Source organism: Aotus nancymaae, unplaced genomic scaffold (genome assembly GCF_030222135.1).
Source record: "Aotus nancymaae isolate 86718 unplaced genomic scaffold, 86718_ANA_hifiasm-v0.15.2.pri h1tg000131l, whole genome shotgun sequence".
Taxonomy (NCBI): Eukaryota; Metazoa; Chordata; class Mammalia; order Primates; family Aotidae; genus Aotus; species Aotus nancymaae.
In genome coordinates this window covers 1,547,256-1,573,834 of record NW_026988546.1, presented here as the reverse complement: position 1 = coordinate 1,573,834, position 26,579 = coordinate 1,547,256, and the positions used below count along the sequence as shown (strand labels likewise).

Here is a 26,579-nt window from a genome sequence, read left to right as displayed (position 1 = left end):
AAGTACGCATACATTTTGGAATAGCTAAATCCAGCTGATTAACATATGTATTACTTCACATACTAACATTTTTTTTCTGGTGAGTATACTTAAAATCTACTTTCTTGGCAATTTTCAAGAATACTATACATTACTGTACAATGTATTTACTATGCATCATTATTAATTGTGTCATGTTATACAATAGAACTCTGGAACTCATTACCCCATCGGTCAGAAACTTTTTGTTCTTTGACTAACATATCTGTTATAGCTTCTTGATGATTGATTCTTTTTTTTTTTTTTTTTTGAGATGAGTCTTACTCTGTTGCCCAGACTGTAGTGCAGTGGCTCAATCTCGGCTCACTGCAACCTCTGCTGTCCAGGTCAAGCGATTCTCCTGTCTCAGCCTCCTGAGTAGCTGGGACTACAGGTTCATGTCACCATGCCTGGCTAATTTCTGTGTGTGTGTGTGTAGTTTTTTTTTTTTTTTTTTTTTTTTTTTTGCGATGGAGTCTCACTCTGTTGCCCAGGCTGGAATGCACTGGCACCATCTCAGCTCACCACAGCCTCCGCCTCCTTGGATTCAAGTGATTCTCCTGCTTCAGCCTCCCGAGTACCTGGGATTACAGGTGCCTGCCACAGCGCCTGGCTAATTTTTGTATTTTTAGTAGAGATGGGGTTTCACCATGTTGGCCACCAAGACTGGTCTCAAACTCCTGACCTCAAGTGATCTACCCGCCTTGGCCTCCCAAAGTACTGGGATTACAGGTGTGAGCCACTGCGCCAGACCTATGATTGATTCTTATGTCAATATATAATATCTTTGTCTCTTGCACCTTTTGACTTAAAGTTTATTTGTCTGACCTAAAGTCACTTAAGTCTGATATGAGTGTAACTACGCTAGCTCTCTTTTGGTACTATATGCATGGAATATTTTTTTTGCATACTTGCATTTTCAGCCTATTTGTGTCTTTGGATAGGAAGTGAATCTCTTCTAGATATCATAATACACTTGGATCATGTTTTTTAAATCTATATTACCAGTCTTTGTCTTTTATTGGAGAATTTAATCCATTTATATTTAAACTAATTACTGATAAGGAATCACTTCTGTTGTTTTGCTGTTTACTTTCTATATATTTCTCTTTTTCTTTCATTAATGCCACCTTTTATGTTTATTTTCTTGTAGTATATTGTTTTAATTGCCTCCTCATTTTCTTTTCTGTATATTTTTAAGTTATTAGTGATTACCCTGGAGGTTATAATTTATATCTTAAATTTATTTATTTATTTATTTTGAGACAAGAGTCTCACTCTGTCGCTCAATCTGGAGTGCAGTGGTGTGATTCAGCTCACTGCAACCTCTGCCTCCTGAGTTCAAGTGATTCTCCTGCCTCAGCCTTCTGAGTAGCTGGGACTACAGGTGCCCACCACCATGCTTGGCTAATTTTTTTTGTATTTTTAGTAGAGATTGGGTTTCGCCATGTTGGCCAGGCTAGTCTCAAACTCCTGACCTAAGATGACCCACCATCCTTGGCCTCCCAAAGTGCTGGGATTACAAGCGTGAGCCACCTCACCCAGCCTCATTATTATACAGTTTTAATATTTTGATTATTTATTGACCGTGTGTCATAGTCATGTTGATTTGAATTCTTTCACTATTGAGTTTGAATATTGTTGTTTTTTGTAAACTGCCATTTCCTTTGATCATTAGACTCTTTGTTAGCCTTTCATCTGTGTTGCAGTTTATCTGAGCCTTGGCTTGATCCAATGAGAGATGTCTGCATGTGTGGGATGGTCCATCTTGACTGGGGACAGGCAGTTCCTCCTGCTGCAGGACGCTTGTTGGGCCAGCCCCAGGATCTCTTAAATCACTTGTTCATTCAGTGGAAATGCACAAATACCTACCATGTTCCAGGTCTGTGCTGGTGCTTGGGAAATGGCAGGAACCAGACATCCCTGCCCTGCCCCTTGTGAGCAAACAGACTTACCGGGTGGCACCAAGTAAGTAACTTGTGTGGGGTGTCATCTCAGAACATAGCCTTTCTGCTGAACTGTGCCGGTTTTAATTCTGTATGGGTTTAGAAAAATGTTGATGTTGGCCGGGCGCAGTGGCTCATGCCTGTAATCCCAGCACTTTGGGAGGCCGAGGCGGGTGGATCACGAGGTCAAGAGATCGAGACCATCCTGGCCAACAGGGTGGAACCCTGTCTCCACTACAAATAAAAAAATTAGCCGGGCGTTTAGCACACGCCTGTAGTCCCAGCTACTTGGGAGGCTGAGGTAGAAGAATCGCTTGAACCCGGGAGGTGGAGGTTGCAGTGAGCCAAGACTGTGCCACTGTGCTCCAGCCCGGCGACAGAGCAAGACTCCGTCTCAAAAAAAAAGAAAAGAAAAATGTTGATGTCAACCAGGTGCTGTGGTGCCTGTCTGTAATCCCAGCTACTTGGGAGGCTGAGGCAGGAGAATTGCTTGAACTCAGGAAGTGGAGGTTGCAGTGAGCCAAGATTGCACCACTGCACTCCAGCCTGGACAATAGAGCGGGACTCCATCTCAAAAAGAAAAAGAAAAATATTGATGTCCTCACATTTGCCTGTCATGTCCTGGAAATGAAGTCAGGCTGAGTCCCCTCCATCTCAGCCGCTTGACCTTGGTAGGATCAGGAGGCCCAGTCCTCAGGGTGAACCTGGAGAAGGAATCCCTCTTGGGCACAGTGGGCCCAGGCCCTCCGCTGTGGGAAGCACAGGGTTTCAGAGGTTTTAGCTTTCTTCTGGAGGTTTGCCTCCCCTGACAGGCTCTTCCTTCCAGGACAGACATCCCACTGCTTGTAGATGGCTGGACCCCAGGAGACCGTGCCAGCCCTTACTCTGAGAGAAGGTAGGCATCCCTCACCTGCACAGGTAAAGCCCCACTGAGATTTGGGGGAAGAGGAAACAGAGAACCCATGCCTGAAGAATGTCCCTTACATCCTGCCTGCAGCAACCCCAAGTTGTTCCCTCACCCATGTGCCCCTCTTCTCACCCAGTGTGGCTTGGTGTTTGGGACGGTGGCAGGTGGGCAGGGGCACCACAGTATTCTGTCCTCTCTGCAGGGGTGCAGACAGCTGCCACCATGCCCGTCCTTCTGCTCAGCCTAGAGGATGACTTGTCAGACCATCCCCTGGACCAGAGGCCCCCCCACCCAGCCCGGCGGCCCTGCATTCCCACCTTGGCTCCAGCTCCCACGTTGCCAAAGAAGCCCAAGACGCAGGCGCCTGAGGAAACATTTCCCACCGACTGGAGCCCCCCACCCGTGGAGTTCCTCAACCCGAGGGTGCTGCAGGCTGGTCGGGAGGCCCCGGCCCAGAGGTGGGTGGGTGCGGTGGGCCCCCAGGGCCTGAGGAGACTGGCCGGTGAGCTGCCCGAGGAGTTGGAGCAGGAACACCTGCACTCAGACCCGGAGAGGGACCTGCCCTTGCTGGAAAAGCTGTTCTGGAGTGCGGCAGGCCCGAGCCAGCAGGCTGCAGCCCTAGAGGTGAGCCTGTGTCCACCCCTTGGCCTCTCCTCCTTGGCTACCCATCTTCAGCCACCCATTCTCAGTCACCCAGGCCAACCCCCTCCTTGGCCACCCCCCAGCTGCCCTTCTCAGTCACCTCCCCTTGACTACCGCTCTTCAGCTGCCACTCCCACCCCTCAGCCCTTGGGCCCTTGTGGCTGGGAGTGCAGGTCCCCAAGGCCAGGATGCACCTCGCCCTGTGTTTCCATCAGTAATTCCTGCTGACAGATGGCTTCGGGTGACACCAAATTCAATGCCACTTCATGGGGTCCCTTGAGGCTTTCATGGCCAGGGTTAGGGTTATGGCCCCGGAGCAAGAGGAACCTCAGGGCTGAGGTCTGGGCTTAGTTGTCCGCAGAGACTCAAGCTGACTCTGGTTCAGTGGACTGGAGTTCTAAATGGAATTTGAGTGATGAACTTCAAATTGGGAGTAAGCTCAAGAACACTTAATTCTAAGAATGGGCTTCAGCAGTTTGTAACAGCCTAAAGTAGGGGGAGGGAGAGGGGAAGGGGGGACAGAGGGAGGGAGAGAAGGAGGGACAGAAGGAGAGGTGGGGGAGAGGGAGAGAGAAGGGGAGAGGGAGGGAGGAGTGGGGAAAGGAAGGGGGGAAGGGAAAAAGGGGGAGGGGGAAGGGAAAAAGGGGAAGAGGAAGGGAGAGGAGAGGAGAGGGCAGTGGGGAAGGGGACAGTAGGGAGGCGGGAGGGAAAGGGGAGGGGAGAGGAGTTCTTTGTCTTTGATGGGGAATGGTGTTAGATCATGGAGAATGAAAAGAGTGCATGCAGGATAGAGCCTGGCGCAGGACAGGCTATGTGGTGTGGTGTGCTGGCACCTGTGATTGTTGTCGAAGTATCTCTGAAAGCATACGAGGAATGCCCACCCCATGGGCACCTGTGAGGAGAGAACAGGTGGGGGTGGGGAGACATTTTACCGTGCATCTTTACACTTTTTTATTTTTTAATCATATGAACATAGTATCTTTTCGGAAAAGCAAACAAAATAAATAAAGGGCTTAATTTAGTTTTTTTTTCTGTTTTCCCCATCTTTGTGCTTCTCTTCGGTCCCTCCTTCCCATGTCCTATTTCTCAGTTCCCCTCAGGGGGCTCAGGAAGCTACTTCAACAACCTGGACTACTTACTGCAGGAGAAGAGGTGAGCACAGGGCGGGGCCGTCAGGGGGCCCTGATGTCTGCAAGGTTGCAGTAGTCCTGGGACTCACTGCAGAGTCTGGTCAGAGTACAGCCGCCTCCCACCCAGACTCAGCCTGCCCTGCGTGCTCTGATCAGTAACAGGCACCGTGGGATGGTCGCCAGGTCAGGGGGTGGTATCACCAAGGCAGAGAGCCCCCAGACTCCCACCTCGAACAGACTCCCCCTCCGGGTCCTCTCTCCACCTTGGCTCTATTCTACCCGACTCCTGCCAGTTCAATGGTGTCTCCTCCCACTCAAGGGTTCCGTGAGAGGGAAGTGGAAAAGCAGACAGCTTTGCCGCTGAGGGTTACAGCCTGGCTATGACTGGAGAGGGTCATGCTGGGCAGACAGGACTTCCTAGCACTTCTGCCGCTGCCTTCTACCCCAGCGCGCAGGCACGCTTTGCCCATTTTCCCATCCACTCTGTGAGTTTCACACCTGCCTTCTCCCAGCATAGTAGCTTCTAACCAGCTCTCTCCGGGTCTACCCTAAGTAGTTTCCAAAGACAGCAGGTGTTCGATGAGATTGGAAATACCTAGGGAGGTGCAGGTGGCTGGGCCTGACAAGGGGCAGGGTGCCCTTCATAGGGGCATGCTCTTTGGTGGCACGTGAGCAGACTGCTCACATTTCCTAAGTCTTTGTCCTCTCCCATGGTTGTGTTGTGTCGTTTTCGTTCAGTGTATTGTGTTTGCAGTTAAGTGTAAGTGGGGGCGATGCCACCCTGGAACACTGGGGGTTCTTGCCCCAGCTCTCCTGGTGGGAGGACTGATTCCCACTCTCTCCACCTGCCTCAGGGTTCCCAGCCCCATGGCAGGGAGCTCCTCGTGCACTGGGATGAATTGTTCTTTGGTGTGTTCCTGGCCCCCGGCCTGCCCTGGAGTCATCTCGTCTGCCTCTGCTGTGCAGCCCTCTGGGCTCCTCCAACCTGGGGACTTGTGTTGTTTAGCTCCTTCCCCTGAATGGATTTTCTCCCATTAGATCATATGTTAGGGAAGAGACCATGCGTATATATTTCCATGGTGCCTAGCACGGTGATGTACATTTAGTAGATGCTTGAAAATACTGGCAGGAAATGAGCAGCTGGGGCCTCCTTGTGCCTACTCCTCAGTGTGCCTGGCATTGCGAGGGTCCTGCTCTATGCTAGTCAGCTTGGGCTGCCGTAACAGGATGGCACAGACCAGGGGGCTTAAACGACACAGTTACTTTTCACAGTTTTGGCAGCTGGCAGCCCAGGATTGAGGTTCTGGTCAGTTGGTTCCTGGTGAGGGCTCTCTTTCTTGCTTCTTGCTGTGTCTTCACTTGGCAGAGAGAGCACAAGCTTTCTGGTGTTTATTCTTTTAAGGATGTTAATCCTGTGGGTTCAGGACCTATCCTATGACCTCATTTTACCTTAATTACTTTCTTACTCCAAATACAGCTACACTGGTGTTAGGGCTTCAACATAGGAATTCTGGGGGACACAGACATAGTCCAGAACACACTGTGTGCTGTGCCATGCCAGACTCAGGATAGTGGAGCTGATGGTGCAGCCCCTGCTCCCCTGGCAATTTAGCATCATTATCTCATACTCCCCACACTGTCATGTTGCACAGAGGAGCCCAGAAGAGTGACACCTAACTTAACCTGGAGTTGGAAAAGGCTCCCAGATGCATCCTCGTCACTGAACTTTGCAGGAAGGGAAGTGTTATTGGTGGGAGGGGGATGACTGCACATGTAGAGGTGGGTAAGACAGACCATGCTGGCCAAGATCCAAATTCTCAGTGCAGAGAATTTAGATGGGCAAGGCAGGAGATGCAGCCAAGATGTGCATGGGGCTGGAGCCTGAGGGGCCTTGTGGGCACAAGGCTGAGTCATGGGAGAAATGTAAGCAGGCAGAGATATGTTTTCTCTTGTTTAAAAAAGTGCACAGCCGGGCACGGTGGCTCATGCCTGTAATCCTAGCACTTTGGGAGGCCAAGGCAGGTGGATCACGAGGTCAGGAGTTTGAGACCAGCCTGGCCAATATGGTGAAACCCCGGCTCTACTAAAAATACAACAAAATTAGCCAGGTGTGGTGGCATGCACCAGTAGTCCCAGCTACTCAGGAGACTGAGGCAGAAGAATCGTTTGAACCCTGGAGGTTGCAGTGAGCCAAGATCGTGCCCCTGCACTCCAGCCTGGGTGACAACAAGATTCTGTCTCAAAAAAAAAAAAAGAAAACGCGCAGGCTGCATTTGGAGAAGGAGTGGGAAGGGCAAGAGAGGGACAATGATGAGGGGCTGAGGGGGGCCTGGGACAGGGCTCACAGCCGGGAGGCCCCTGGGAGGAAGGCAGTGGGGCTTCTGTTGAGTCTGGTAGCCTGGGTGGTAGACATGGGGCATTGGAGGGTCCCAGTCACGTTCAGCTGGAAATCACCCAGTGAGTGGCTGTCTAGCAGGATCTGAGCTCACGACAGGCCTGGGATGGAGAGAAAATGTTAGGGAATTGAGGACCCATGGGCACAGCCAGGGTGGGGCAACTAGAGGGGCCGGACAAGGATTGGGGAGGCTCCCAGGGCTCTCTCCACAGCCTGGGAGCAAGGACAGGGAAGGCTGAGTTGGTTTGCAGGGCAGGAGAAGGGTGAGGGGTCGGAGCTCTGGCAAGGTAACAGGTGTGTGGGGCCTATTGTGGGGGCCAGTTGAAAGGAAGTGAGGCATGCAGGCGCTGGTGGCGGAAAACAGAGCCCCAGGAGCCAGGTACAAAGGGTAAGGAGAGAAAGGTAATGAGCAGGAGCAGAGGGACTGACCTAAGCGGCTGCAGATTGAGGCGAGCACATGTTGGGGATGCCAAGGAGCCAGGGCACGGGATCTTTCCAGGTTATGTGGCTGAGGAGCAGAAGGGCTAGGCCCAGGCTTTAGTGTGTTAGAAAAAAGAACTGGCTGGGCATGGTGGCTCACACCTGTAATCCAGCACTTTGGGAGGCCGAGGCAGGCAGATCACGAGATTAGGAGATCGAGACCATCCTGGCCAACATGATGAAACCTTGTCTCTACTAAAATACAAAAAATTAGCCAGGTGTGGTGATGTATACCTGGAGTCTTGGCTACTCAGGCTGAGGCAGGGGAATTGCCTGAACCAGGGAGTTGGAGGTTGCAGTGAGGCGAGATCACACCACTGCACTCCAGCCTGATGACAGAGCGAAACTCCATCTCAAAAAAAAAAAAAAAAAAGGCTGGGCGCGGTGGCTCACGCCTGTAATCCCAGCACTTTGGGAGGCCGAGGTGGGTGGATCACAAGTTCAAGAGATCGAGACCATCCTGGTCAACATGGTGCAACCCTGTCTCTACTAAAAATACAAAAATTAGCTGGGCATGGTGGCGCATGCCTGTAATCCCAGCTACTCGGGAGGCTGAGGCAGGAGAATTGCCTGAACCCAGGAGGCGGAGGTTGCAATGAGCCAAGATCGCGCCATTGCACTCCAGCCTGGGTAACAAGAGCGAAACTCCGTCTCAAAAAAAAAAAAGAACAGAGCTGGGTGCATGGCTGTTGTCCCTTGAGAGGCTGAGGCATTTGAGGCTACAGTACACTTTTGTCGTGTCTATAAAAAACCACTGCACTGTGGCCTAGGCAATACAGTGATGCCTGGTCTCTCTAAAAAAAAAAAAAAAAAAAGCCAAAACAGGGTACACAAGACACAAGAAAATATGCATTGGAAATCATGTTGTGAGAACCATCTCCTCCTGGCCTGCCTGCTCCTGTCTACTCATTTGGGGAAAGCATGGTCTATGTAATGCAACCCATCCCATTGCTTTAAAAATCTGTGTGAGTGGCAGGACAGCGTGGCCCTCTGGTCCCGAGGTCTTGCCGTTTTGGTGGGAATCCCTGACTCCCAGCTCTGGCTCTCATATTCCTGCAGGGAACAGGCCCTGGAGCAGGAGCAAGAGAGGCTGCTTCTGCAGAAGTGTCTCCATCTCAACCCCTTGGATACTGATGAAGATGAAATGCCACTCACACCCGAGCACAGGTGAGGGGCAGGGGCCTGGCAGCAGCCTCTGAAGGGGAAGGACTGAGGTGCCAACCCCCTCTAGTTTTGGAAAGAGTTTTGACCAAAATGGTACAGCAATTCGTGTACTATTTGTAAATTCTAAAGCTGCCTCCTTCTCTTAAAGCCACATTTACTCATTGATTTGAGAAATATCTGATCATCTACTGTGCATCAGGGTCTTGTTTGAGCCTTTGCTACACAGGGATCATAAACCATGGCTTGCTCTGCCCCAATTATCTGCCCAAATTCACAAAAACCAGATCTCTTGGGAAAATAACTACACAAAACCACAATCTAGATGAAATCTGCTTTCGAGGGGAGGTTACGACCACGTGACATTTTTCATCTTCCCCTGACGGGAGAAGAGAAGGTAGCTCTGGATGAGGGTCCTGATTTAATTGGGCCTTTGGCTGGAGGGAGGGCTGGCTTCATCTCTACCTCGGAGCATCAGAGATGCCCAGGCCACAACCAAATCCATCTTCAGGGCACACTGTTTTCCATCTGTCTTGGTCTGTTGGGCTGCTAGAACAAAGAGCCATAGACTGGTGGCTTCTAAGTAGCTGAAGTCTGTTTTCCATAGTGTGGAGGCTGGAGGTCTGAGATTGGAGAGCCAGCGGGGTTGGTCCTGGTGAGAGGGCTCTTCAGGGTTGCAGACTGCCTAAGTCTCTCTGTCCTCACGTGATGGAAAGAAGCAAGAGAGCTCTCTGGGGCCCTTTCATAAGGGTGCCAATCCCATTCGTGAGGGCTCCACCCTCATACCTCATCACCTCCCAAAGGCTCCACCTCCTAATACCTTCACGCTGGGGGTGAGGATTCAACACATGTATTTTGAGGGGGACACAAACATAAGCCCCTAACACCGTCCATTCACCCATTTGTCCATCTGTCCATCCATCCATTCACCCAACAGACGTTTATGGAGTGCCAACTACATGCCAGGCTCTGCTGTAGCTTCAGGATATGGCTGGAACAAAACCAGACAGATCTCTGCCTTTCCACTACTTGCGCTTTGGGTCCAGAGACAAACAGTAAATAAGATCAGTGAAGGTGTACCACAAGGGCTCCTGAGAAAGGCTAGTGCTGGGGACATAAGGAGTGCTGGGAAGGGTGTGGGGCTCTGATGAGGGCTCAGGGAAGGCCTTGTGAGCAGATATTTTAAGCAGCATCTGGGGGAGGTGAGAGCCAACTCTAGAGGCCCTGGTGTGGTAGTGCACCTGGCGTGTGGGAGGCTAGAGGAGGGGGCTGGTGGGGGACAGGAGGTCAGGGAGCCCAGGGGTAGACACAGGGGAAGCTCTTGGAGGCTTTCCTCTGAGCTGATCGGACATCGTCTGAATGGGACCCTCTGGATGCTGTGTTGAGTATAGACCAGTGAGGTGTGGGGGCCAGGGCAGAAGGGAAGGGTCCAGGGGCAGAGGAGGCCTCAGCAGGAATCCAGAAGTAATGACAGTGCCTGGGAATGGGGTGGATGCTGAGGAGTGGGCAAATTCTGGGTGTATTTTCAGCGTAGAAATGACAGGGTTTGCTGATGAATGGGTGGAGGGTATGGGAGAAAGAGAGGAACCAAAGCAGGGAACCCCAGGGACTTGGGTCTGAACAACTAGAAGGTTGGAGTTATCTTTAAATAAACTGGGGGAAGCTGGGCATGGTAGCTCATGCCTGTAATTGCAACACTTTAGGAGGCCAAGGCAGGAGGGTTGCTTGAGCCCAGGAGTTTGAGACCAGCCCCAACATAGGGAGACCTTGTCTCTCCTAAAATATTTTTTTAAATTACCCAGATTCTGTTACCTTGAAAGGTGAAAAAAAAATTACCCAAATGTGGTGGCACATGCCTGTAGTTCCGCTACTTGGGAGGCTGAGATGGGAGGATCACTTGAGCCTGGGAGGTTGAGGCTGCAGTGAGCTATGATCGTACCACTGTGCCACAGCCTGGGTGACACGCAAGACCATATCTCTTAGAAAAAAAAAAAAAAGGTGGGAGACTGAGTGCACACTGGGAATGGGGTGGGCTTTGAATCAAGGATTCATTTGGGGCATCCTGGGGCATCTCCATCCAGGAAGGCTACTTGGAGAGGCAAGCTTTGGAGTTACTGTGTACAGATGACATTTAAAGCCACAAAACGGGCTGGGCACGGTGGCTCATGTCTTATAATCCCAGCACTTTGGGAGTCTGAAGCAGGTGGATCACTTGAGCCCAGGAGTTCGAGACTAGCTTGGCCAACATGGTAAAAGCCCGTCTCTACTAAAAATACAAAACTTAGCTGTGCGTGGTGGTGCGTACCTGTAATGCCAGCTACTCAGGAGGCTGAGGCAGGAGAATCACTTGAACCTGGGAGATGGAGGTTGCAGTGAGCCAAGATCACGCCACTTCACTCCAGACTGGGCAACAGAGTGAGACTCCATCTCAAAAATAAAAATAAGTAAAAAATAAACAGAGCCACCACACTGGATGATCACCTGGGGAAAGAGAAGAGCAGAGGCCCAAGGGCATGGGGCCCATGGCATTTGGTGGCCACAAGGAGGAGATGGTAAAGGAGACTGAGCAGGTTGGGGGAAGCCAGATGCCCAGGTGCCAGGCTGCTGGCCCAGAGTGGGGATGATTGACATGATTTAGAGGTCGCAGTGCCCTGTGCAGGAGCAGCTCTGCTGGAGACAAACCTGACTGGAGTAGGCTCCTGGAAAAACAGGAGAGGACGAAGGAGAAGAATGGCAGTAGCTGAAACGGGAAGCGGGGTCAGATCCGTGGGATGGTTCCTTTCTGTCTTCTTTCTCTGTTTCTCTTTCTTTGATAGAGGGAGTAATAGCATGTCTGCAGACTAATGGTAGTAACCAAGAGAGCAGGGAATCGATGCTAGGGAGGCTGGAGGGGAAACTTGAAGAACATGTGCCTAAGAGAAGCTGTACTGAGCTGCAGGGGAGGAGGTGGCCCCAGCCTTGTGGCCAGGGCAGGTCAGGCAACACACCCGGCTCCTCTGCCATCCAGGCCTTGCTGCTTCTGTGAGCCTGGCCGAGGTATTATTTAGCGCTGCTGTAAGTACCACATGAGCGAAGTTCTGGTGCACACCCTAGGTTAGCAGTCTGCATTTACTCCTGAAGGGCCTGTTGAGTGACAACACACAGATTTCCTGGTGGTGGGAGGAGGTGGCCTGCTTTAGGATCCCCACATTGCATAGGTACCTAGAGATACTTATGAGCCACACCTGGGCTGGCTGTTTGCCTTTTTTTGAAGTTATTCTGATAATCTCTTCCCCTGCCCCTGAGATGGAGTCTCACTCTGTCGCCCAGGCTGGAGTACAATAGTGAGATCTCAGCTCACTGTAACCTCCGCCTCCTAGGTTCAAGTGATTCTCATGCCTCAGCCTCCTGAGTAGCTGGGACTACAGGTATGCGCCACCACCACTCCTGGCTAATTTTTGTATTTTTAGTAGAGACAGGGTTTTGCCACGTTGGCCAGGCTGATCTTGAACACCTGGGCTCCAGGGCTCAAGTGATCTGCCTGCCTCAGCCTCCAAAAGTGCTGGGATTACAGGCGTGAGCCACTGTGCCCAGCCTATAATCTCTTGACTAAATCAAGGATCAGCAAACTTTCTGAAGTTTGTAAATAGCAAATCTTTTAGGCGTGTAGGACCAGGTGGTCTCTGTCAACTCTGCTACTGCAGCAGGAAGCTCCCACAGATGCTGGGTGAATGAAGGCGCCTGGCTGTGCTGCAGCGAGCCCTTGCAGAAACAGGCCCGGTGCAGGACTCGGCCTGCAGGCTGTACTTTCGCTGGCCCAAATTAAAAGGACCCCTGCCTCCTGACTGGTGCTGGTTTGTTTTTTTGAGACAGAGTCTTGCTCTGTCACCCAGCCTGGAGTGCAGTGGCGTGATCTCGGCTCACTGCAGCCTCCACCTCCTGGGTTTAAATGATTCTCCTGCCTCAGCCTCCTGAGTAGCTGGGACTACAGGTGCTTATCACCATGCCTGGCTAATTTTTGTATTTTTAGTAGAGATGGGGTTTCACCATGTTGGCCAGGATGATCTTGATCTCCTGACCTCATGATCCACCCGCCTCTGCCTCCCAAAGCGTTGGGATTACAGGCGTGAGCCACCTCGCCCAGCCTGGTGCCAGTTTTTACGGTGGAAGTTTGGGAATGTGTTCTGACTTGAGCAGCTGTTACAGCTGGACAAAGAGCTCCTTGCACCCTGCCCGGAGATCCAGGGAAAGGCGGCCGTGAAGTCCCACATGGACTCCCACACAGGCAGATGCTGCTTCCTGTCTGATGCCACAGGAAGTATGACATGGTGGGGCATGAAGACTGAATTTAATTAGCGTGTTTAAGGCCAAAGGCCTCCCTCGGCAGGAGCACTTTGGCAGCATTATATTTGATGAAAGCAACTTTCTCTCTGAGCTGAGGTGCCTGGATATGGTTTCCAGGTTCTCCACTCACTAGATACATAGCCATGGACTCAAACCTTTTAAAACCTTTTTAAAATCTCTGCAGCAAGAGTAATTCTTCCAGCTCTGTATCTTTCTACCGAGTACATCAGCATTCCAGAAGTCATGGCTTGGATGTTTTGAAATTCCTCACAAAAAGGGAGTTGTCTGTGCAGCCAGCTTAACGCAGAAGGTAGTGCTGGCTTTGAAATCACTGGTAATTTGCTGGGCGCATGACGTTTTCCAGTGGTGCTTTGAGAAAGCCTCTTTGACAACAGCCACTTTGAGGTGGTGGTTTTGATGTGAGATCATTTGGATGGGACTGTTCAACTTTCTGTTTTACAAAAGTCCCTCACCAGTGTACAAAGCCAGCAGCCTCTTCCATCCCTGAATGGGGCCAGGGAAGGGGGTGGAGGTCAGGAAGGCGTGCTTAGGGTGGGAGCTGATCACTGACTGCCAGACAAGGCGTCATCTAATTGCCACAACTGCCCGTCACAGAAACGACCCCGGGAGTCCCAATCAAGCATCTGTGCATGCTCTAACAATTGGCTTGCATCTTGAATGGGTGGCATCCTCAATTCTCCATTTCTTAAAGTTAAAAGACCTTGCGTGTGTGCTGAGCCTGGGGCAGAGGCAGTTACTTAAACCACAACATCATCCTTTATTCTCAGCTCTAGGCTGCACGGGAAATCCCCAATTAGATGTGTAAGAGTCGCCTCATAACTCTTAATAATGTACATACATTACAGCCAACATCACAGAAGCCCCTTTAAAAGATGGTTTTGGGGACAGAGCTAGGACTCCTTTATAGATTAGCTTAGTTCTTACAGGGTTTTTTTTGTTTTGTTTTGTTTTGTTTTGTTTGGTGAGACAGAGTTTCACTCTGTTGCCTAGGCTGGAGTGCAATGGCGTGATCTTGGCTCACTGCAACCTCCACCTCCCGGGTTCAAGCGGTTCTTCTGCTTCAGCCTCCTGAGTAGCTGGGATTACAGGAGTGCACTACCACAGACAAAGAGAGCATGTGCCACCACGCCCGGCTAGTTTTTTATATCTTAGTAGAAATGGGTTTCACCATGTTGGCCAGGCTGGTCTTGAACTCCTGACCTCGTGATCCCCCCACCTTGGCCTCCCAGAGTGCTGGGATTATAATCCAGCACTCTGGGAGGCCAAGGTGGTGTAAACCATGGCACCTGGCTGGCTGCCTTTTTTTTTTTTTTTTTTTGAGACAGAGTCTCCGTCTGTCACCCAGTTGAATACAGTGGTGCAGTCTCGGCTCACTGCAACCTCCACTTTCCAGGTTCAAATGATTCTCCTGCCTCAGCCTCCCAAGTAGCTGGGATTACAGGTGCCCGCCACCATACCTAGCTAATTTTTGTATTTTTAGTAGAGACAGGATTTCACCATGTTGGCCAGGCTGGTCTCGAACTCCTGACCTCATGATCCACCCACTTCGGACTCCCAAAGTGCTGGGATTAACAGGAGTGAGCCACCGCACCTGGCCTAGGCCTTTAATAATTTGTACATTTTTTCAAACTAAAAAAGAACTCAAGGAATAGATACAAAACTAATGGCAAAGAAATGAACCAAACAGGAAATTGTTTCACCATTTGTGCAAAAGTTTGGTGAGATGCTTCCCGAAGCCTGCAGGGTCAGAGTCCTCCTGAGTCTGTAGCATCGTTCCCCTTTGTTGTGCCATTTCATCCTCGGGACCACCCTGTGATGTGAGGTCAGGACTTTACCTTGGGTCACTTGTCCAGAAAGTGAGACAGGTTCCACGTGCTAGGCTGGTGGGTCACAGGCGACACCACGTCACGCCCAGTGCCAGCTGCTCATGTCCAGATCCTAAGGAGGCTTCTAGGCTGTCTACCCTTGGGTTTGCTGTCTCAGACAGTGGACCTGGCTGGGAACCTGGGAATGGGCTGTCTCCTGCTCAGAGGAAGAGAGGCAGTGTCCAGAGCTTATTTTATTTTATTGTTCCTGTTGTTGAATATGTGTTATATTGCTATAAAATCAAGCAGAACACAGTTATATGAAGTAAACAGGAAATTGCCTTCTCTTCCTCTACCCTCCCTCTGATTCTGCTCCCTGGGGTGACCCTCGATCATACTGGGATATGTCATATGCTGCAGGTGGGTGCCGCATGTTCTGAGCACATCTGTGTCTGTGCATATGTGTGTAGGTGTGTGTGTGTACACACACCTCTGCTGCTATTTTCACCCATGAACTTAGTTGACTCAGGCACGTTGCTGGTCCTTCTTCATGTAAATTTAGCTCATTTTTGGGAAACATCTTTGCTGCCTCCCTTTTCCCCATCTTCATTTCAGTGGATCATTAAGTCCTGTCATTTTTCCCCTCTCTCCGATACTGTTGAAATGTATCCCTTCTCCCTGTCCCTTCTCCCTGTCCCTTCTCCCTGTCCCTTCTCTGTCCACAGGGCCAGCTCCCAGCCACTAAATCAGACTCTGTGCCAGGCCAGACCAGGATCTGCCTTGCAGCAACTGCCTGGGTGGTCCTTGGAGCCCTGGAGCTTGATGACTGGTGGCCCAGAGGGAAAGTCTGGGCTCCTTCATCTGGGCTTAAGACCCTCCTGCTGCTGCCTGCTTCCGCCCACCCTCGTGCTGCCCACTTGCTAGCCTTCCTGCCACTCCCAGGATGCCCTCCCTGACCCTCGCCACACCCAGTGCTCCTCTCCTGTGCCCTTACAAAGCTGCCCTGTAGGCCTCTCTGTCCACTTGTCGGAGGGGATTGCAGTGATTTGTTTATGCTCTTCCTGACTCACCTTCTGCACCTGGCATTGTAGACCTGCAGTGAAAGTTTGACCTGACAAAGCCACTGGGTGGGGTTGGATCTTCTGTCTGCTGGACTGGTGCCCTGAGCAAGGGATGGGCCATATTGATGGGAGAGTGAAGGTCTCCTGTGTGTCCGGATGAGCTCTTCCTCCAACAGCAGGTGGCACTGTCCCCCTGGGACTGAAAGGCAGGAAAGCCCCTGGGGCGTGCCCCTCCCCCCTTCCTCCCTTCCCCCCTTCCCTGCTTCCCCCTTACACCTTCTGATGTCCCGCCCCCGGTGCACCTTTTGATGCTCAGCCCTCCTGTCCCTTGCCTTGCCAGAATGCCGGTGGAAAAGTACTCAGTGTCCCTGGAGACCATCCCGCCGGTCCATCCAGGTGAGACGGTGTTTCTGGCCAGGCGTCACCCCCTGCCATGCATCCTGGACTCCTCACACCTGAAGCCACGTAGCCACCTGGAAGGGCTGTTCCTCAGGTAAGTGTGGGGAGGTGGGGTGAGGGGGTGGCACAGCCTGTCCAGGCCTCTTCCCTTCTGGAGCCTGGGGATACGGGCCACCCCAAAGGGGGAAATTTGAAGAGGTGATCAGGCCAATTTGAATGTATCAGCTTTCAGGGATATAGGTGACGCTGTCTACTTACAGTATTTCATTTACTAATTTTGTTGCACATACTTTAAAAATACCCACATTATAGCAGACAGCCAGTTGTGCATTTACAGGTTCATGTTGCTTTTTCCTTCCCCACGCCCCAGTGTCACAGAACAGCTTGATTCAGACTCACCATGCGTGCCTTGGCGCTGTGTCTTTGTCAGCACTGAGGCCCCTTCCTGGGCCATCCAGGGCATATGACGGGCCCTTCCACCTGCTTGTTGGAGGCACTGCACTTCAGTGTGTGTGATGCCGACGCTGAAAAGCCTGTCCCCAGCCACAGGCACGCACTCTAACAAAAGGGAGTAAATTCATGATCATTATCACATAACCACTGACTATGTTTCTTTTTGAGAGAAAAAGATTTACCACAATCATATCCAACACTTGGGATTAGGAGCTAATATATTTAAGAAGAAGAAGAAGGAAAGCCCGCAGGGTTCAGTCAGTGGCACCTACCGGGTGCTCAGGCAGGCTGGTGCTCCACGGGGCTGCCCTTGCCCACTCAGTGAGGAGCACAGAAGTGGGGCTGCTTCTGTGGTCTCTTTGGCCACCTGAAGATTTGAACACCAGAGTCTTGCTCTCTTTTCCAGTTATTCAGGGCTTATGTTTATTTCATGAATTCCAAGTCCATCTTATTGTACGAAACAAAGATTACTCTTAACATTGATATGCTTCCTTTAAAAGTTTTTATTGGGCCGTGCACGGTGGCTCACGACTATAATCCCAGCGCTTGAACCCAGGAGGCAGAGGTTGCAGTGACCAGAGATCACACCACTGCACTCCAGCCTGGGTGACAGAGTGAGACTTTGTCTCAAAAAAAAAAAAATGTTTTTATCATGGAAAGTTACAACATATCAAAGTATAGAGAACCATATACTGTCTCTGCACACACCCATCACTCACTTCCAACAAGGATCAACTCCAAGCCAATCTTGTTTCCTCTCAACCTCTGCCCACCAACACCATCAACTCGGGATTACTTTTAAGCAAATCTCAGACACACAAAATGTAATCTACAACTACTTCAGTTTGTTTCTAAAACATAAGACTCTATTTTTAGGCATAACTTCAATATCATTATTATACCTAAAGAAATAGTACTTTCTTAATAGCACTAATAACAGTGTTCAGATTTCAATGTTCTTTTTTTCTTTTTCGCAATGGAGTCTCACTCTGTCGCCCAGGCTGGTATGCAGTGGCGCCATCTCAGCTCACTGCAACCTCTGCTTTCCTGACCGAAGCAATCCTCCCACCTCAGCCTGCTAAGTGGCTGGGGTTACAGGTGTGTGCCACCACTCTAGGCTGAGTTTTGTATTTTTTGTAGAGATGGGGTCTCACCGTGTTGCACTGTGTTGCCCAGACTGGTCTCAATCTCCTGGGCTCATGTGATTCACCTGCCTCAGCCTCCCAAAGTGCTGGGATTACAGACGTGATCCACTGTGCCCGGCCTTCAATTTTCTTGAGATGTTTTTTATAGATTGTTCAAATCAGAATCTGAACAACATCTAAGCATTGCAATTAGATGATAAAATGTTAATAAAGAAATAATACTTTATTACATTGATGCCCTAACATATTTAACCATTTTCCTCATTTTTTGGACATAAGTGTTTTTTCCACCCTTTATTATAAATAATACATTAGGGAATATTCTTATATATAAGTATTTGTCTGGAGGTCTAGAATGTGTTCATAGCTGCAGTGTGAGGTATTGGGTCTGAGTGTAAGAACGTTAGTAAGGGTTCACATCACCATGTTCGAAAAGTATTTAATAAAGAGATAGATGATGAAAAAAGAACTAGAGAAAGGAGAGATTGAAAGAATGGTTGGGCAGGAACTGAGGCGGTTGGTGGAGAAAGCAAGGCATTTCCTGGGCTGCTTCAGCCACAGAGTTTGTGCCGACAGCAGGTTTTCTGTCCTAAACTGGATGGCAAGCAGGAAGTGTTTGACAGATGAGATGGCCCATGGAGCGGTGACCTGGGATCAGAGCAGGCCTGCCAAATGGAACCAGGTGGCTGCCCAGCTTCCCTGGAGTGAGGGCGTCAGACCCTCCTCCCTCAGATATGCTAATGAGGCTCAGTAGAGAGGATGTTGCCAGCGCCTCAGATCTGCAGCCTTGGGAATCCGCTTTAGGCCTTCTGGGGGGAATGCCCTCTGTGTGACTCTGACTCAGTCCTGGGACCTCTGCCAGGGAGGGGTAAGGCACACTACCTGGAGGTCACCATATAGCCCTGGGTCATCTTTCATTTCCTGCTTGTGCCAAGGACTTCAAGACCAAACACAAGAGTGTTCGAAAACACTAGTCAGTCGTCGAATAATGGCTTTACCATATTCAGCAGGAAACATGGCCATGGAGGCGGGTGACAAGGTTACTGGAACTCTTAAGAAGCAGTCAGCGGGCATGGTGGCTCGCACCTGTAATCCCAGCACTTTGGGAGGCTGAGGCGGGAAGATTGCTTGAGCTCAAGAGTTCTAGACCAGCCTGGCCAACATGGAGAAACCCCATCTCTACCAAAACCTCTGTCGCCCAGGCTGGTATGCAGTGGCAAAATGCAAAAATATTAGTCAGATGTGGTAGCATGCCTGTGGCCTCAGCTACTTGCCGGGCTGAGGAGGAACGATTGCTTGAGCCTAGGGAAGTCAAGGCTGCAGTGAGCCGTGATCATGCCACCGCACTCCAGCCTGGGTGACAGAGTGAGACCCTGTCTCAAAAACTAGTAACAAAAAGTCATCAGTCCAATTTCATACTCAGAGTTATCACTGTGGTCTGTGGCTGTGCCCTGAACATGCCCAGTGTTCTCTCAGAGGCTGAGCAGGGTCTGGCCTGGTTAGTACTCGGATGGGAGAAAGTTCACGCTGTGAGCTGACAGCCAGTTTTTCATTTTCCTCATTATACCCGCTGTATATTCCTAACTTTATACAATGAACATATATCATTTTTATCATTAGAAGGGGGGAAAGTAAATGCCATTTTTTAAAAAATCAGCTCTTGAAATAGATTCACTCCTTGCCCTTCTGTGAAAAGGGGAAAATATCTTTCTTCCCTCTGAACAAAGTAGGCAATGGCGCAAATTAAGCAGTTTGTTTTAGATTGCAGAACGAGCACGAGTGGGCTTGGTGTCTGCACCCCAGCAGCTGCCCTGTTGGATATATTCAGGTTTATGTGCAAGAACCCCCTTCCTGGGTAGCCTGCCTTGGAAATGCACCTGGTCCAGATGACTCCCTCATCCATCGCAAGCTAGCTGTGCATCCCAGGGTCGGTCCCCGGCCACCAGAGTCACATGCCATTATGCTGGAAGCTGGTACCAGCTGATTACAGAAATGGAACTTTTTCCTCCTCCCTTGACAGTAATTGAAAAGGAAATCCGATGCTCCTTGATGGAAAAGCGTCAGGACCAAAGCCCGCATCCCACTCAGGCAGAAGTTGGAAGGGTGGAGTTTGCCTGCCCTGCTCAATTAGTCATAGGCTCCTCCATGGTGTTTGCAAGGACATCGGGGTCTGCGTTTGTCCTCTGAGTTCATCTGCCGTTGGTGTAAGCGTGCTTTCTGGAAGCCCAATGCATGGGCCAGGGTGTTCCTCCATGAATATCCAGCAGGCAGGGGAAAGAAGGAGGTGGATGAGGCTGAGCTTCTCCCCAAGGCCTGGCAACCCCAACTCTTATTTTGCCATGAGTTTCTCTTCCTGGAGGAAGAGGCCAGGGTTGAAGCCCAGGTGCAATAAATCCAGCAGTTATGGAGTGTGGAGAGGGCTGAGCCATCCAGCTGGCTGCATCTGCCCCCCAAAATAAAGAGCAAGCGGAGGCAGCAAGCAGGGCTGTCGTGGGATCGTGGGATCCCTGAGTTTCTGCCTGTGGTAACCCTCGATTATTTTTATTTCATTTTTTTCTTGTCTTTAGACAGGCTCATGCTCTGCTGCCCCATGCTGGAGTGTAGTAACATGATCACGGCTCACTGCAGCCTCCAAGTCCTGGCCCAAGAGGTCCTCTTGCCTCAGCCTCCAAGTAGTTGGGACCACAGGTGTGCACTACCATGCTCAGCTAATTTTCATTTTTTTTTTTTTTTTTTTTTTAGAAACAGGGTCTCACTATGTTGCCTAGGTTGGTCTTGAATTCCTGGCCTCAAGCTATCCTCCTGCCTGGGCCTTCCAGAGTTCTGCAATTATAGACATGAGCCACTGCGCCTGGCCTCTCTTCCATGTAAACAAAGGAAAGAAAAAGAAAAGGGCCCTAGGTAAAAGCTTTTGGTTGCTATTGGTTTCTGTTGTATTTAGGCATTTTATTCAGACTGATTTGAGTAACTTGGCAAAGGCCCAGGAACTGATACTTATAAATAACTGCACTTGGTGTTTATCCTTCAGCCATCACTTGGGATTCTCAAGGCATTCAGAGACTTTGCCTTCTGGGACTGCTGCCCTTAAAATAAATGAGGTTGAGGCGGGAAGAATCTTCCCTTGGGCATCATGAGGAACAGAAATTCCAAGATGAAGTCAGTAGGAGCTCTGCTCGGGAAGCCCCGTGTGCTGAGCCCAGCTGCCCCCATTTGGTGTCACTGGTTCTGTGGGTTTCCCCGTTGTAGCTGACGTCCTCCCCTCGCTTCCTTCTGCTCCAGTGGGTGGCGAGGGTGGAGGCAGACACCTGGCCGCTGTCATTGCTGTCATGGCTGGGGATTAGCAGTGTTCTGACTGCGGCTGCTCCCTCCTCATCTCCAGTCACAGCTGGGGACTCCGATGGGAACCTCCCTTCGTGGGATCCTCAGGACTGACAGCTGGGGCTTCCCACTCAGCCAGGCCTGTGTGACATCTGCCGACGGAGACTGTCCCTCCGTCTCTCCCTCCGGGGTCCTCCAACATTCTCAGGATAACTTCTGACCTCAGCATTGGCTTGGCCATGGACAGAGGCACCCCCTTGGACCCAGCATCCGTGTTCTTGATGTGGGGATGTGACTCCTGACAACAGCTGATAATGTCACCCAAGGCGTTTGAGCTTTCACTGCACATGCCTCCCACCCGTTTCCCTTTTCCCTTTTCCTCCAGGCTTCCCAGCCCAAGTGCTGCTGTTGGGACCCTCCTTCCTTCCCCAGAGTTAGGGCATTGTCTGTACACAAGCCCCATTCCCTGCCCCCACTACCCTGTGCCATCTAGAAGGGCTTGTGGCTGAGCCAAGGAGACCCCTTTCCCACTGAGCGTGTACTCAGCCTTCAGAGGAGATTCCTTGCCTCTAACCCTAAACACAGAGTTCCTTGAAAGCGATTCACCCCAGGGCAGAGCAGGACTGTGTCCTTTCTGTCTTTCTCTTGCTTCTGGTTCCATAGACAAAATTTTCTCAGCAGCAATGAACTCAGAGGCCAATGAATCATTTCTCTGGCAGAAACTGCAAGGCCCACGTAGCAGAGGGGAGACATTGCAACTGTGGGGTCTCTCCCTTGGAGCAGCAGTTAGAAATGTGTTGATCTGAGCCAACAGGGCCTTGTACAGTCAATTCTCCCACTAAGAAACTGGCGGGGTGCCCCCTGCGGCAGAATGTCAGAGCCAGAATCTCCTCAGAGTCCCTGAAGCGCCAGCCTCCTCACCACATGGCCTCTCGGGGTTCTACCAATTTGCAAGGTCCTCCCGTCATTGTTTGCATAGGTATTGTCTGCATTCAGGCTGCTGTGCATGTTCTTGAACCGTGCATCTTGTTGGGGTCAGTCCATGAAAGTCTCCATGTGACCAGGCACGTGGATAGAGAGGAGCATGCCAGCAGTCCCGGGGTGCACACGTGTTTGTATGTACAAATGAAGGTCTATTTCAGGGCAGTAAACTTCACAACCACAGGAACAAAGCTGCTTTCTCCTCTGAACTTAAATGACTTAGAGAAAGAACATGCAATTTGTAAATTGCCTGGACATACTCAGAGAGACAGCAGCTTGACTCAGAGGATAATCTTTGTTTTGTAGCATTCTGTTCCTGGCAGATTAAAGTCTGATGTTCTTTTTAAAAAAGGAGGAGGAGGAGGAGCAGAAGGAGGAAGTTGGGCTGACTAAAAAACTTTTTATTTAGGGTGGCAATGTTAAGTACTATCTGAAACGTTCTTTGCGTGCATTTGGGCCATTAAAAAGAACAGGCTGGGCACAGTGGCTCATGCCTGTAATCCCAGCACTTTGGGAGGCCAAGGTGGGTGGATCACGAGGTCAGGAGTTTGAGACCAGCCTAACCAACATGGCGAAACCCTGTCTCTACTAAAAGTATAAAAATTAGCTGGGCACAGTGGCACGTGCCTATAATCCCAGCTACTCAGGAGGCTGAGGCAGGAGAATCACTTGAACCTGGGAGGCAGAGGTTGCAGGGAGCTGAGATCGCGAGACTGCACTGAAGCCTGAGCGACAGGGCAAGACTCCGTCTCAAAAACAAACAAACTAAAAAGACGTGAACTTACGTTTCCATTTCCTGGAATCCATGATAATTATCTTTGGGATGTGGTCTAGAGAGAGCAAGCAAAGAGGGTGGTCACAAAATGCACAGGACAGGAGAATCCTACCCCAAACCCAGCCTCTCTGGGGATGACCAGGAGCTCAGGAATGGTGACAAAGTCCAGCTAACCCCTCTAAAATGACTTCTGAAGCACCTTCTACCAGAGGCTCTACAACCACATGAAATATTTCAACAACTCATTTTGCAGAGATCTAGAACCGTGTAGCTCAAGGTGATCTACCAGGTCAGTGATTCCCAGTGCAGGACTCATCTCCACACCAGCGCTGATTTTGAGAGCTCCTGTTAGGAGGGAGAGGCCAGAGGGGTACACAGTCACTGCCACAGCCACGTGGCTGGTCTGAGTACACCCCCATCTCCGGAATCTGGGACACTTGCAGATCACGTGGTTTCTGAAGAATCCATGGAACTGTCGTTTGGTATTTCCTTCCCAGAATGTCTTCATCCCGGGCCGCTTTTTGTTATTTTCCCGTCTTCTCAGGTGTCCCCTTTGTGTCTGAAAAACATAAGGCAGAGCAGAAATGCCCTGTGTAGCCAGAGCCTGAGACCCTGGTCTTGCAGGGGTAATCCTGCCCACCCCTCGCAGCTGGAGGAATGCTAAGATGCCCGCTCCTGGGCTCACTCCTCACCTTTCCACACCCCTGGCAAATACCTCACTTTCCCCCTGTGGTCTAATGGAAAGGGCAGACTGCACTTTCCTGCTGTGTGTGTGTGTGTGTGTGTGTCTGTGTGTGTGTTTGAGTGTTTCTGAGTGTTTGAGATGGAGTCTCCCTCTGTTTCCCAGACTGAAGTGCAGTGGCACAATCTCGGCTCACTATAACCTCTGCCTCCCAGGTTCACGCAGTTCTCTTACCTCAGCCTCCCGAGTAGCTGGTATTGCTTGCTCCCGTCAATTTTTGTATTTTTAGTAGAGACAGAGCTTCATTATGTTGGCCAGGCTGGTGTCGAACTCCTGACCTCGTGATCCCACCCACTTCGGCCTCCCAAAGTGCTGGGATTACAGGTGTGAGCCACCACGTCTGGCCACCCACCATGTGTTTTAAACACTGTGAGGTGTGTTCATGCAACATGCGAGAAGAGCAGATGATTCTGATACTAGCCTGGGTTCTTTTCCTTCCCATAGATCCATGTATTGAGGTCTGGAAAAGCACATTTGTCTGTAGCATTACTGATATACTTCCCAAACAGCCAGTGAAGCTGGGTAGTGACAGTCTCCCGGTGTGTTGGCACAGAGGCCCCCCCTAACCTGAGCCCTCTTTCCCCAGCTCCTCACCGGCCCAGCAGCTCTCCTTCCTGCGGAGCGGCCTCCTGAGCACCCTCTACCTGCACGTGCCCGACTGCCCGGTGCCCCTGCTCCAGTGGCTGTTCCAGGTGAGGACTACAGGCCTGCCACTAGGTGGCGGGAGCGCTGCAGCCTGGTGGCCTGGCAGGCCCACAGGCCGAGGAGTGGGCATTTCACCTCTTCTTGCCTTAGATGCTACTTGGCTGGGCTCAGACTGGGAGGAGGCAGGAGAGCTGATTGGGCATGATCCCCACCATAGTGCTAAGGATGCCAAGGCCAGGGGGGTTTGCCTGTGGTCTCCCAGAACAGCGAGCACTGGGAGCTTCTGCTTCCGCTGAGGGTGTGTGTGTGTCTCTGGGTGTTGCCTGTGCCCTCACGTGGCTTTCCTGAGGGACCTAGTGGTCCCAGTGGTTTTACAGTCTAACCTCTCAATGAATCTGTCTAAGCCCCTCAACAAGTGCTTCCAGTGCTCCAAAGTTAATTTCTTCACCAATGGTCACAGGTCCTTTATCCCATAAGCAGCGGGAGGGCCACTCAGGGCCCATGGCAGCCTTGCAGTGCCCCTTGAAGTGTGGGGCTCTCATGAATTTGGAGCCGAGGGTGCTTGGGTGTTTGAGTGTGTGTGCTTCCCGTGTACAGTTGTAGGTTGGCTGGGAAAGCCTCAATCAGCTGCTCCGGCTGCCCTGTTTCTTCCCTCCTGGTTGCTGCTAAAACGTTTTGCCATGGGGGAACATACATTCTGCTTGGGACTTGACACCTTTGCACAGAGGGAGGCAGTGAGAAGCCAGCAGGGACGCCCAGGAGCTAACCGCTGTGATCTGAATGCCAGGCATGAGGATGCCATCCTGGCCTTGGCTTCCACCCAGAATCATCCCTGTCTAGGGACAGGCGGGTCACAAGTTCCAGCTGGTCCCATTCCTGCCAGTTGGAGCCTGGACCCCAGCTGTAAATCAGAGCCATCATGAGGGGTGGATTATTCCGGGAACTGCTTGGCAAGCTGGCTGCAGTCCAGAGAGAGCCCTCCAGCTCTCCCTTCACACTCTGAGTCCTTTGCCTTGCTCCTCTCCACCCTGGAGGAAGAAGACACACAGCTCCTAGGGCTCTGGTGTGTAGCTGCTAACCTTGCCAGCCCCCAGACCCTCGCCTAAGGCCCAGAAGGAACAGGAGTTAATGGGGAACAGTGGGGCCATTATTCTCCATGCTGGCTGGTGCAGCCCCTGCTCCTTGCACAGTGTATGACAGAACGCACAATTGAGCATTGGGAGGCACAAAGGGCCTGTCTGAGACAGTGCCCACAGAGGGGCCCTGTGTGACCCTGACACGGCGTGGAGTGCCTTCCCGGGGGCGTGTTGGTCTCCTCCAGGTTCAGAGACCCCCATCAAGGCACGGGCAAGCCCCGCCCTGTCTGTTTCCCCATCTCCATCATGCTGGGAGGGGGCTAGAGCAGAGAGGAGTGTGGGACCCAGCCCTGAGGTCAGACAGACACAGACTTGGTGTGAGTTCTGGCCCTGCCACGCTCCTGTATTGCCACGGACATGTTTTTTAGCATCAGCTCTGCGCCTCGGAGCCAGGCGTGATGGGCCCATGTGGAGGTGAGGTGGACATCCTGTGAGCTGCCTTGCCCTTGTGGTGCCCCCGCAGAGTTCTGCTCTGGGCCTGGGCGTCCTCTGCAAGGCACACTGTTAGTGCAGCAGTTCCAGCTCACACTCTGCAGGACAGAGAAACAAAAGCTCCTACCCCCATGGGTGAACTCAGATCTTGGCTTTAGGGGGCCTTATTGGCAGTATCCTCGGGATTTAGAACCTCGAGTAATTACTGGGGATGGTGGTTGTGGGAGGCAGAAACCCATAGGGGCTGCCTTCTGTAGGTGCAAGGGTGGTTCCTGGGATCCCAGGACGGGGGCGTGCTGAGCTCCAGGAGGAGCAGGACCCAGGGGTGAGGAAGGGTCAGGATCCTAGGACCGGCCTCTGCTGCTCTCTCACTTCAGGCTCCATGGCCAAGTATGGCCAGACTCTGTTCCCAAATCTGGTTCCTCAGGAAGGAGAATCTGGTTAGGCTAAGAGGAGTTAAGTGGTCCCCTTGTCCAGTCAAAGGCAGCTAGGGAAGTGGGGTCCCAGGGCTGCTGGGGCCAGGCCTGTACCTTCCGAGAGCCAGGGCGTGGGTGAGGTGGGCAGACTGCTTCAGCCCTTCTCCGTCGACATTCTTGGAAAGGACAGCCTGAGTCCTCTCAGGGACTTGATCACGTGCCTCCCAGAGGCTTTAGTAGGGTATGCA

At 51.3% G+C, this 26,579-nt stretch overlaps 1 protein-coding gene across 1 annotated transcript in view; it reads left to right on the top strand.

The window, feature by feature from the left end:
- The first annotated feature begins 1,874 nt into the window (after nucleotides 1–1,874).
- The window catches only part of FAM178B (family with sequence similarity 178 member B), a 103,194-nt gene continuing 78,489 nt past the window's right edge, over nucleotides 1,875–26,579 (top strand). Inside the window, 7 exon segments of the mRNA XM_064371345.1 lie at nucleotides 1,875–1,986; nucleotides 2,791–2,859; nucleotides 3,074–3,495; nucleotides 4,604–4,665; nucleotides 8,578–8,685; nucleotides 16,230–16,382; nucleotides 24,289–24,394. Of these exon segments, the coding sequence (XP_064227415.1) occupies nucleotides 1,875–1,986; nucleotides 2,791–2,859; nucleotides 3,074–3,495; nucleotides 4,604–4,665; nucleotides 8,578–8,685; nucleotides 16,230–16,382; nucleotides 24,289–24,394 (1,032 nt within the window).